General features: G+C 37.7%; 1 protein-coding gene across 2 annotated transcripts; it reads right to left on the reverse strand.

The window, feature by feature from the left end:
- Nucleotides 1-738: 738 nt before the first annotated feature.
- Nucleotides 739-10,867, reverse strand: LOC124615860 (60S ribosomal protein L26). Of its 2 annotated transcripts, none has more exons than XM_047144022.1 (4): nt 10,774-10,867; nt 10,244-10,424; nt 1,271-1,411; nt 739-927 (listed from the first exon to the last, which is right to left on the reverse strand). In XM_047144022.1, exons 2-4 carry the CDS (start codon nt 10,409-10,411, stop codon nt 784-786), a joined length of 453 nt encoding a protein of 150 aa, XP_046999978.1. In that variant the 5' UTR covers nt 10,412-10,424; nt 10,774-10,867; the 3' UTR covers nt 739-783. The 2 variants fall into 2 exon arrangements, with proteins under 2 accessions (XP_046999978.1, XP_046999986.1); XM_047144030.1 differs by having other exon boundaries at nt 10,696-10,775.
- Between the last annotated feature and the right edge of the window lie 2,606 nt (nt 10,868-13,473).

The following is a 13,473-nucleotide window of genomic DNA, read 5'->3' on the forward strand; positions in this document are numbered from 1 at the left end:
AAAACTGTGGACTTACAAATAAAAATGGCCACCATTCAACACAGGTGCAAGGTAATTTTGTTATACTTGTTTCGAACTTCTCAATTACAGGGTAATCACATAAAACCAAAATATTTAAATATGGTCAAGCAACCAACTTATTTTTATTGGATCACCTCTCTTTAATCAATCCTTGGGGAGAAGTGAAAATCAGTGCAAAAAAGAAGCGCTAGACTACCACATACGCAAATTACAAAATGTTAGAAACAATATGCAAGACCAGTTCAAACAGCTGTTTCCATTCAATAAACTAAACAAAAATTGGTAACTACGTAGTTTGAACGCATACCAACATAAAATAATAACATTAACGATCACAATTACAGTTCTCTTCAAGATGTTTCCATTGCAGTTGCTGCAGCACTTACTTCAGTATACTTTCCCTTCTCTTCCCCAAGTACTTTGTAATGTAAAGAATAAATGAGTTAATCACAATACTGAAATAAGATTTAGTGATTTATCTTTATTACTGTACTGTATGCAACAATAAATGTGGAAAACTGTCAATGACACCTCTTCAACATTAACATTTATTGTAAAATTTCCTTTATCAGATCACTATCATTACTGAATGTGACCCCACACCAAATCAAAGGCAGAAAAACGTAAACATGGACATCACTATAAAATTTATAATGTCAACCAAAATCAGAATGGCCAAAAATAAATGGACAAATTTAAAGAAATTAACTCCACATGTTCTTTGGAAATTTTTATTATTAACGATCACAATTACAGTTCTCTTCAAGATGTTTCCATTGCAGTTGCTGCAGCACTTTCTTCAGTATACTTTCCCTTCTCTTTCCCAAGAGCAGCCAATCTGCCCTTCGATCTCCTGTCTATTATCTTCTTTCGGTCCTTATCCATCTTTAGTTTCACAATTACTGTCTGGAGGAGGAAAAGATAATTTTAGACACTGCTCAGCTATGGAACATTTTTTAAACACTGAAAGATTTGGTCAGAGCCTTAATTTTCGCCAGGAAGCAAACTGGCCAGAAGCATCAGCTACTCTTAGGAGTACCCTAAGAGCAACCAAACATCTTACTGGCCATATTTTGCTTCATCTGAGAATGGTTTAGATCATCATTCAGCAAAGTACAAAAATCAATGAATGTGAATACAGTAAGTAATGAAACAGTTAACAGAATGCAACTAAATTGCTAATTCCATTGAAATACAATGACAATAATTGCTCACTACATCAATCTTATGTAAATACGGCCACACTAACCTTTGATGGATGGATTCCTACATAGACACTGGCACCATTAGCCTTCTCTCTCTGAATCCTTTCAATATAAATTACAAACTTTTTCCTATAAACTTGGACAACTTTTCCCACCTGTTGTCCTTTGTAATGGCCTCTCACTACCTAAAGAAAGGAAAAGGTATTAAAATTTGTCTTTACAGTAATTATGGTATCTACTGAGCAACACACACATTTAAATACATGCCAAGTACAATCAACAATGTGAGAACTGCATACATTCAGTATATGTAAGCATGATAGTAAAGAAATGACTTTCAACACAGCCTTCGTAACAGGTATTTGAATTTAGCTTTAGAATTCACTTATTCCAACACCTATACAAACCAACATACTGATTAGAAATAAAACCTTAGAGACCTTAACAGAAAAAATGACTTTTGTATATATAAACATTAGTCAACAAAAGAATTTCAAGGAAACAAATTAATTCATCGGTCACCATTGATATTCATAACCCTGAGGGATAAAGAGCTACTTTGAAAAATGTGTGCTTGCCTACCACTCAACATCTCATTTATTAGTCAAACCATAATGTTATTGCACCTGAGAGTAAGGGCATTTCGGTCAGCTTATGATAAACAAGGACATGCTGAGCCACTTTATATATAAGCACAACTGCATTTAAAGCATTCACAATGTGATGTGTTTTCATCAGTCCCCACTGCACTTTTTTACTGTAGCACCACCACGTTTCTGATAATACACATCGTGGTCACACAGTACTATTGTTCAATCAGAGGCCATCTGTTTTCAAACGGCTCTTGTTCTTCAAATGATTTAGATGGTGATTGTACTTTGTTCAAGTTGCAATTTAATGATGTGTGTGCCATATTTAATTAGTCTGGACCCAAAATTCTACACAGTATACATCAAAACAGTTTTCATATCACTTTTAGATGTCAAAGTTCAGGAAGTTTGTTCTGCAGTTTCAAGTTGAAATTAACTTGCCTCATATCAGCATTGCTACAGGATGTTTATTTTGTGGAGCATCAATAGTAGCAAAGTTACTCCTACATGTTACTTAAAACTATTCTTTTTTATGTGTATTAATCCTTTCTTACTATTTTGAGTAAACAAATAACTTTCAATTAATGCAGTCAGAACAACAATGTGGAAAAAGATTTTCCACAGTTCCATTTTCCACCAAGGAATGTGGTGGGATGCAGTCTGATGAACTTTCAGTACATCAGCCAATTCACTCCCTAGTCTTGAATCTGTATAAACAGATCATGACAACCATTCCAAACAGTCTACTGCAGATGTGCAGGTGCATTATCATTGACACCTTTACATTACTCAAATGCATTTTTCACACTTCTTGCTGTTTAGTCACCTGTGGTACTAGTTGAAACCTATGCTCACACTGTAGTCTTTTGAGGTTCAGGTACTGTGCCACCTCCATTAGGCATATTTTGCTAACATGCGTATACTAACAAATTTGCCAAGATTGTCTCATTTTGGTAAAATAAAATTGTTATTCTTTGGTACTAATCACACACACACACACACACACACACACACACACACACACACACACACACACACACACACACACACAATCATTCTTCCCACACTCCATAATACATGAATGGAACAGGAAGGAACCATAACTGGTATAATGGGATCTCTCAGCTTCCAGAGTATAGATGTCTATATAGGTTGCTACGGAATGGCTACAAGATGTCAAGTTTACCAAGGTATGGCTAGTGCTATTAACAGTAAGTATATTAATGAATGGGAAGAAATTTGTAACACCACAGTCACTGTAGTATCAGTTTAAACACTTTGGACCACACCTGAGTACACTACTGGAAAGCATATTATCTGCATGTCTCAAAATTTTGACACTGCACTGGCAGGCCTCTCGATTAAAGTGTTGTATCTGGCACCACCTCCTCCCCAACCTTGTTTATGGTGACAATTTGTCTGTAGCCAGAGTGTGTATGCCCAGACTCTCCAATTGATTCTTTCCAATCCGACACAAACCGTCGACACATATACGGATACTATAAAAGGAAAGAATACCTCACAATAGCGAAGTTGCTAATTTCTTTAAAATAAAAGTGAACTTTTCTCAGAGGGGAAAACATCACTTGAGATGATATTAAAAAGTATTGGCTTCCGTTTTTGAAAAGTTAGATGGACAAAAGCTATCACTAGAAAAAGCTCATGTCGTTGCAGCTCTATTTTCTTGCACAAAATTGTAGGAAATGACACACTCAGTCAGACGGTTAGACGAAACCTGCGTCAACGCTGGAGAATCAGTTGAAAAATGCTGGACAGATGATACTCCCAATAGCAGCGGTCATCAGCCAACAGACAGAGGATCAAGATTAACTGTAGCCCATGCAGGATCTTCAAACAGCTTTATGCCTGAAGGACTTCTAGTTTTTTTTTCAACAAAAAAACAGTGACTATCTTGAAGATATGGACCACCCACAGTTTCTACAGTGGTTTAAAAATTTGTTGCTACAGTTTAGTGTTCCGACAGTTTTCATGATTGACAATGCACTGTACCATTCCGTCATTTTCGATAAAACTCCGACCACTAGTGACCTTAAAGAAACTATGGTGCAGTGGTTGCAGGCAAGAGACATTGCTGCAGATATGAGCACGACAAAGCTGCTGTTATACTCACTCGTGAAACAAAATAAGCCTATGACACCTAAATACGTTTTAGATGAAATTGCCAGTGAACAGGGTCACTAGGCTACCACCTTATCACTGCTATTTTAATCCAACTGAATTGGTTTGGAGTGAAGTGAAGGTGTACATTAGAAGCAACAACAAGATTGCTACCTGAAGGTCTTGCTACTGTAGACACTACCTCATGGAGGAAAAAAGTAAACCATGTTGCTAAACTGATAAGAAGCACAGACTATAGATGGTATTATAAATGAAAACAGTTAATGATTTCTCTTAGTGATGATTAAGACAACAGTTTTGGCACAGATTCCGATGATAGTGAAAAACTGGATGGAATTGCACCACTGACATCTTAAATTGGTGAGTGTAAATGTATACAGAATTAATTCTTTTTCTCTCTGCAATCGGGCAGAGCTATGCATGTTTTGCTTTATTTCTTTCTAAGAGTGTGGATAACGTATTTACATTATTATACAACGTTTTACATGCAGCTTTACTGTAGCAGTTTGGAACGACTTTTCATAGATATTGTCATTAACATCGGGTGTTTTTATTTGCCAATTTCATATACCATCAAACACTTAGTCTCCAACATCGTTCTTTCCATTGTTAGAAAAATGTACTTTGTTGCACTTACGTATGAACACTGATTGAGCCATTCATTTACAAATCTTACTTCGGAGTTGTGGGCCTGTGCGGTTGCAGCTATTGCAACCGCACAATCACAGTGTAGCCAACCAAACACGAGCTGTCAAGTGACACGTTTCACCGGCCCGGGTATAGTATACAACGAGATGTCGACCAAGCATAAAGTCATCAAGGCATGGAAGGCAGCTTGTGGGAAGTTATGGTTGCTGAGGTTAGGGCATTGCGAGAAACCTTTAAACTAGTAACTGAATCTCTTCAAACTCTCAGCGAAATTCCACAATGACAACACTTTTGCCGACGTATCTTTTGACCTTGTTACCTAACCCCTGTAAGAAAGAAGGAAAAATTTTCAATTTTGAAAGCTTAGGTATTGGAGGTTAGTGAGTTCCTTTTGTTTTCCAAGCTTAGGATTCATATACACAGATTTCTTCTAAAAATCTGTTTCACGGAATTACACATTGCATTTTCATATAGTTCAGATGTACCATTATCTTGAACTTAGCAGGAACTTATTAGTATTCGACAAGGCTATGAAATCAAACAAAAGCTATGCACATGCTTGGGCTTGTGTCTTTAGAGGAAGGTATAGACCACTTTATAGAGTTACTAGAAGAAATTCCTGTGACCAGTTGTGACTAGACACGGCCATCTATTGGCCAATATAAACAGCTTTCAGGTAGTCACGACCCACTGCAACTAAATGAATGTCTCCACCAAAATCATTTGCATGACCACAAATGAGTATTACTCAAAGAAAATTGAGATGTGTACATACATCTGCAGCTGGGATCTTTATTGATGTAAATACAAATGACAACTTCAGTTTTGTTTTAAAATGTTTAAGCCATTTTTTTACTTCCTAGTGCAACTTCTGCACTTGCAGTAGCACAAAGTGCTGTGCAGTAGCACAAAGTGCTGTTTGTGGTGTCACCAATGCAAAGGGTAGGAATGGCTTGTTCCTCAACAGCTCTCACCTCTGTAGTTCTACATGGGGGCTCTGCTTGCTTTGTTTCTCAGAAATGGGCCAACTGAAACTGTATATGCCCCAAAGATAATGAAATTAGCAACCCATATATTCACTTACATTTTCAAGGAAGCACTTTGATCATATTTATGATTACTAATATTTGACACTTTGGTAGATCATTCCCAACTGAAGCTCTAACAATACTTGGAAATTAGAGTAAAACACTACAGCCAAATTATTATCCTTGTTGAAACAGGGTGGTGAAGTTTGGTTTGTGAGGCACTACACTGCATGAACACCTGTACAAAGTCCATATTTTTACACAGTCCAATTTAGCCACTGTCAAATTATGTTGAAATGACGACAACACACCCAGTTCCCAGGCAGAGAAAATCCCCAACCCAGCTGGGAATCAAACCCAGGATCCCATGATCCAGGGGCATCAATGCTAGCCACTACCACAAGCTCCGGACATTAAAACAGGGTGTAACAGTTCTGCAAAAACAAATTGACATGCAGCAAATTCTACCATTTTTATGACAACATGCCACGAGAGATGTACAGTCAATGTTCCAGTTCCAGCCATTACACCACATTTGATGTCAATTTTTAAGATCCTTTTGAATACCAACCTACCTTACAATAGCTTATTATCAACATGACATATGTTATTCAATTTCTCTGTTCCTTCTTGTTTGGAGTCAATATTGTGAAAAGGTCTACGTTGAAGTTTAAATTCAGAGTTTTTCTGTAAGCAATGCACAATTGTATTTTCATATTTTACCTATTTAACATGGGGTTTGTACTCACTAAAGAAAATGTTTCTATGCAAAACTCAATGAAATGAGTTTACAACATTGTGGGCCAGGAGTCCCCCATTTGGGGAACTTCGGCCGCCAAGGGCAAGTACTTATTGCATTTGATGCTATATTAGGAGACTTGTGTGCAGGAACTCATTGAAAAGTCAGATCTGTGAAGTTCGAAGGCCGCATAGCAAACAATTTTGAAAGAATTTTATGACAGTTGTCACAGAAAATGCTGAATGTTAATGGGACTTCTATTACAGGGGAAAAAATAAAATGCTTCAGTAAGTATATATCCTTCAATAGGATGTCACGACCACCCTAAAATTTTAATATGGATGAAACCTTTTTCTGGCACCTAAATGGAAACTTTAGAATGTTTCTAGGCCAATCATTACACACTTTCAGTTGCTTGTCTTGCAGTTCCACTAAATTGCTGTAACTTATCTACTTTATGCATGTGTTTTCATATGGCTTGTATAAAGAACAAATTACTACCTAGAAAATTGATTCTGTAATTGTTTACAGCCCCAGTTATAATACAGTGGCCAAAAATAGGGAATTGACTGGCCATAGCTACAGTGAATGTTACCAAACATTTCACTTTAGATATAATTTAAAACGTTTGTACACAGCTGTGATGTATTAATTTTGAAAAAGGATATTTTGAAGTTCTTTGTTAACTTTTATCCTATAGTGAACTTTTTTCCTATAGTGAACCTACAGCCTATATATTTACTTTCCCTTACAATGGTCGCAAGTTTACCTTTGATCCTACAACCCAATGGTAGTGGAAGGGTTAACGAAGTTATAAACAGCTTCACCAAATAAATCCTACGGAACATTTACTATGATAGAACACTACAATCTGCCATTTACAGGACATCACAAAATTAAAATAAGTCTTATGAACAAATTATGTTATTCCAAATTCCTGACTCACTTCAACTCATCAGCAACTTCCAAGTAAACATGCACAGCTCCAGCTAAGTTCTCAGACTGCACAGTGAAAGTTACACAGTGGACCTCACCCTTGAATTTTTCATTGTTTAATGCACAGTATACATAATGGGTTCATTTGAGCAGTTACCAGAAAGCGCCAGACAACAGGCTGTAGTGCGCACGCGCAGCTACGATGACGTAGGCAGCCCGTGCTTGGTGCTTGCTCTGCTCATACGCTTTGTCGTATTTCTGGTGGGGCATCACGGGACCATGTGTAGCTGTGCCACTTGTGCAGCATGTTGTTGCGAGGACATACTGAGTTGAACTTAGAGCAATTGTTTTATCATATCCCACACAGATAAAGGATGCAAATAAGGAAGCAGTTCTTGGCAAAATATCATTTCAAAATTAGACTCCACAGCTCGAAGTACCATAGAATTGACTTTTTCTTTTTTTTTAATTTGTACTCTACAATATTGCTATGTAGCATTTCCAACAGGTTTACATCTACATGGCACTGCAAGAAGCTAATAGGATGGAATGCAAATTACTTGCAACAAAAAAAAGAGTTTCTTGTGTTGCTTACACCGGAATAAAGGACGATAAATTTCATGACTATTGTGAAAAAATTAACATGGTTGTCTGTGAGGCAAAGAAACTGTACAACTGACAGTTTATATTCTACTCTAAGAATAAATATGAAGCCATGTGGGGAGTTAAAACGATAAAACATGGTATGCTGCCAGTCTAAAATTTAGCATAGAATGGCATTCTATAAATTTAAGACGTAAACACAAATTAAGAAATAACTTCAGGCCCAAAGGAAGTACCAGACAAGTGCCTTGTGATCGAAAAACACTTTCACAGAATGCGGATCTATAAAATTCTGCTACAGCCGTCATATTTGAAACAAAATATTTAGTTCAAAACTACTGACAAAATTTGCCTACTTAGCTTCAAGTCAATGTTTACGTATGTTCGTACGTATATAGCATTAAGAGGTCTTTCAGTGTCATAAAAGGAACACGAAATCAGAGACTACTCCAGCAGCATCAATTTCATAAATCATACTAAAATGCTTCATTCCGCTCTAATTGCACATTTCTATGTCCAGATGGACTCTGAAGTACCTGATATTCAGCTTTTCATGTGGTTCTCGTGATACCAATTTTCTTAGATGTCCAGTGCTGTATTCTTATGTTTGGTTCTTTATTATGGTATAACGTCATTCGTCCCAGAAAATGAAAATTTGCACTTTAAACTGAACGAGGTTGAAAGTAGCCAATAGCGCGGAATGAAACTTCTTTTCAAATAAACGAACTGCCTCAGCGGAAACAAAATAACTGAAGCAAATTTCTCTATAAAACAGACAAATAGCTTCATGAAAACATTAATGGTTGATTGCTAGTAACACCGAAATAATATAAAATCTGAAAATTGAAACTACTAACTTATTTTGGTCTTTCATGGTTATGAGAATGTATATTAATTCACTTGACGGCTCCTGGCCACAGAAATCTGTTTTGTTTTCATTTGACGTGGGAGCTGTAAACGAAGACACGAAACACAAACACGGCCACGGGTCACGTGGGGACGGACCCCCCCACTATACCTCAGCTTGCTCTACACATGTGCAAATCTGGCAGCTTGGGCGCGCCAGGAAAATTCTTCCTAGTAGCTTCTGGCTACTTGCTGCTACTGCTCATACACCAAACAGCCACACTCCAAGTAGCCAGAAGCGGGAGGAAGGCACTGCTCATACGCGAATTCAGCTCTGCGCATGAGCCCGCTGGCAACTGCTCATACGAACCTAATAACAAGACTACTCACCAGAGGACTTGGTCACACTGTAACAGCTTTTAGCATTGACACTGCAGATTTTTATTATGAAAAGTGAGTTAAACATAGCACAAATGGACAGACTACACAACTGATCAATGTAATACAATGTTCACATACCCCCACTTATTGGCTTCTACTCCAATTACCTTACAACCTAACCTAGACCTCAGAGCTACAATACAGATCAGTCACAAGATTGTAAGAGAGCATCCACTAGCACAGTAATAAGATGCATGACTGATCTGTGTCAAACAAATCGAGGACAAATGGCACACACTAACCGTTATACAAGTTAGGGTGTGTGCTTTTATAAAATGTTGTCCAAGAAATTGGGCCGTAACAGACAATGTTCAATGCATATGTCCTCTTCCAACAAAAGTTACCAGGAGTAAAATCACATGGTATTTTGCACAACTGGTTGTACCCTTATTTTGCATGCTGCCCTAGCATGTAATACTCTGCCAATTTTATGAAGACCTCAACACCAATGTATTAGAAATTACAATTTACACTCAATCCCAATGTAAACCACTGCCGCCCCCCCCCCCCAAATAAAAAGCTGCACACAAATTTCCAATGGTTCATGAACAATTTGTAAATCAGCAGCAAGATTTCTACTTTACCACTAAAATTCATTTGCATATTTCCGTTATTCTGGTTATTCTTGTTATGTAGAAATTGCACAGCCTACTAGGCACAACAAGAAATACTAATGTGAAACACTGTGGCTGCAACTTACAAAACAGAAATAATGAGAAAGTTAATGCCCCCGATTTCGATCCCACAAACCACAGCTATATAGACAGGTCATATGATACTTTCTCATACCGTTGGAATTATTAATGACGATAATCAAAGCTTCAAAACAACCAAAACTATATGCCCCAATTAATGCTAGCAAAACTGATTAGTATGTTCACAGAAAGCATTACCCGTAAGAAATCCAAACGTATTGTTAGAATTAGCAACACAAACTGGTAAACACATCCTCCTGCAACTTAATTTCAACAAGGTCGCTTGTGAGCCTATAGCAAGCAACAAATCATTACATTCATAAAGTTTTAAAATCAATGAGTTAAACATTACCTGTACTTCATCGTCTTTACGAATTGGCATCGTACGAACATTGTACTTTTGTCGAAGCTCTTTCGATAAGGGCGCAGACATCAAACGTCTTCTGATATGCGATGGTGCTGTAAAGTGCCTCTTACGATTCTTCCTACGCGACGACGACACCAACTTGTTCAGCTTCATGGTATCCCTAGTACTGCAAAATAATTACCTTACAGCTAAAAAATGAAGAATTCATAATTGGACCATAAAAGTAATTTCTACTAGCAGGATTCTCTTTAGCTATGGAAAATCGCCAATTACACGATGAAGTATTAAAAAACGGGGAAAGCATGATTTTGCGGCTGTCTACCGTGACGTGCTTAATGCAACATGCTCACGGCATGTATTTAACACTCACACGTAGTTTGTCACATTTGTAGAGATACACATGAAATGTTCAAAAAATGTACACTAAACATGATTACCTAGGTAAAGCAAAATACCGTCAACAAAGATGATTAAACACGATACGTATCACACATATTCAAAGCTTACAGTCTTACCTTCAGCCTCCAGCCGAAAGGCCTTATCCCCCAGAAAACTTCCGGTTCTCATACACGTGTTGCCAACTGCGAAGCAAAGCTTTGCACAGATATGGTACAAAGTCAAAGGTCTACAGTCGCCGACACCAGAGACAATATATTTGACTGGAAAGGTATTTGATGATACAATTTTCTAATACTTTCGCATCAACGATTACAGGTATGTTATTCAATATAATTATTTTATAACATTCAAAAAACGAGCGAGGTTCGCAGTGGTTAGCAGTCTAGACCCGCATTCGGGAGGACGACGGTTCAAACCCGCTTCTGGCCATCCTGCTTTAGGTCTTCCTTGATTTCCTTAAATCTCCTCAGACAAATGCCAGGATGGTTCCTTTGAAAGGGCACGGCCGACTTCCTTCCCCATCCTTCCCCATACCGATGGGACTGATGAACATACTGTTTAGTCCCTTCCCACAAATCAACCAACCAGCCAACATTCTAAAATATCTGTAAACGGTCTTGACCTCTTGAATCACTTCTGACAAAAGTTTGTTCCACACGCAAAGATCTATATGCGCAAATGTCGACACACATGTAGGCCAATTCACATTGTCCGTCCCGCGTGCACGTCACGTCACGTCATGTCAAAATATTTCACAACGCATCTCAAACGACGGCATTCCTAGAGGTCGTCAACGGATTGTTACGTCCCATTACGTCACGTCAACGTTTCTCAGGAAGAAAGTTTTGACGGTGTCACCGTCTGCTAATATCGGAAGGCAACCTATTTAAGCCGCGCTCACTCATGTTACAGTAGCTCATTTTGTACTTCTACGTCTTTACAATCGTAATTTTTGTCATTATGCTATGTTTTCGGGGCAAATTGCAAATGTTTCCACAAGCGCGGTCAGATATCTGAAAACTAAAAATTATTTAGATTTTACAATAGCAGAAAAGAGCTGACGTCCACTATGTGCATAAATAAGATAAACCAGTTTTCATAAAATAACATTTTAAGTGAAAATCGAGCTCCAACGAAGGAAAAATACAGTTGTTTATGATGGAAAGTGTGAAAACACCTTGACCTAATCGTACGGTGAGGTGCCAGTCAGCGTAAAAAGCCTTTAAACATCTGCGAAGATAGATCGTAAAGTGTGATCAGGAGATCTATACAAATAAGAGATGTGCGCAATCATGGAAGTTAGAAATCGAGGTTTCAGCAAAACTCCTCAAATCTGTGGGTGCATCTGAACAGACAAATCATAGTATGTGAGCAGGAGATCATCACAAACATTTTAAAGACAGCTATTCGTTCAGATTAGTGTTTCTCATCTTTGCGTACACAGTGAATTCTAACAACTGATAGTACTTTACAAAATTCATTGATGAATGTGTTGAAATATACAAAAATCCCACATCTTCGTGGAAAGTTCAGCCCAAGGAATACACCGATCGTGACGAGAAGGCAGCTACTTATAATTCTTTGAAAGATAAAACAAAAACAGTTGACCCACAGCAAACAGGATAAGTGTTATTTAAGAAAAAATGCTAATTCTATCTGCTTTGCACTCAGAAATCTCTCGTGGCACTGACCTGCATAAGTGATTGCCAACATACTTTAACTCAGAACAATCCTACACCATAATATTTTGAAGCAATGTAGATAAAATATAATGAATTTGTTCTACAGAAGGATCCACCTGGATACCTGTGCAAATTAGCATGCTGTTTCTGGGATTAGGGCGAATGTGCAGGCCTGGATCGAATCCATCTAGTGGATTAACTAGGGCTGGTGTGGCAGCCTGCCTGAAAGTGATTTTTAGGTGGTTTCCCATGTTCGCCATGGTGAGTACCAAATTGGTATCCCCCACCTCAGTTACATGACTCACAAACATTTAGAAAAACGTTCTTACACTTCCATGTGGGTTAACACTAGACTCAAACAGATGGGGTACACAAATTCTATTGCAGGGGGAAAATAGTAGTGAGAGGAAGAGCATCTATCCACCCTCTACCACTAACAATGCCAAATCCAGAATAGCATACTGACTCCATGAGCTCGCAGGATAAGGTTGGGAACAAGGAGAAAAACATTTATTCTACAGAAGAGTGCAATCAGCATATTGTATTAAGTTAATGAAGAGCATCTTCCAACAGTGTCTGTAGGGTATAGGGGTTATTAAACTTGCATGGGAATACATTTACTCCCTAAAGAAATATGTGATTTACAACAAGAGTGAATTAAAGGTAAAATGTCCATTCACCCTGACAATATTAAAAGTTGAAAATCCTATATAGACTACAAACACCTATATAGAGTCAGTTTTATATTTGATGATAACGCTTATTATAGGTTGCTGGTAGACTTCAGGTAGAGACTTAAAAATCTCTACTTACTCAGAACATAGTAGAAAACACCTATTGGGCTCCTACTACAACTTGTTAGAGTGTAATTACAGAGTTAAAAATATATCTAAATTGTAAAGATATTATCTATAACTTATCATAATTGATGTGTTATTATATAATTGAGATGCTTAACTTCTCTTCATTAAATCCTTCTTCAGGAAAGTGTTATATGGATACTCAGTGTCACATATTCTTTCTCCCAATGATTGTTTACACAATGCTGTCGAAAATTCCAAATCATTGTTACTTATTCCTCAGACCAGAAGTCGGAATCCCGCTATCAGCTCTACATGTGATGACATTAATCTC

Source organism: Schistocerca americana, chromosome 1, assembly GCF_021461395.2.
Source record: "Schistocerca americana isolate TAMUIC-IGC-003095 chromosome 1, iqSchAmer2.1, whole genome shotgun sequence".
NCBI classification, from domain to species: Eukaryota; Metazoa; Arthropoda; class Insecta; order Orthoptera; family Acrididae; genus Schistocerca; species Schistocerca americana.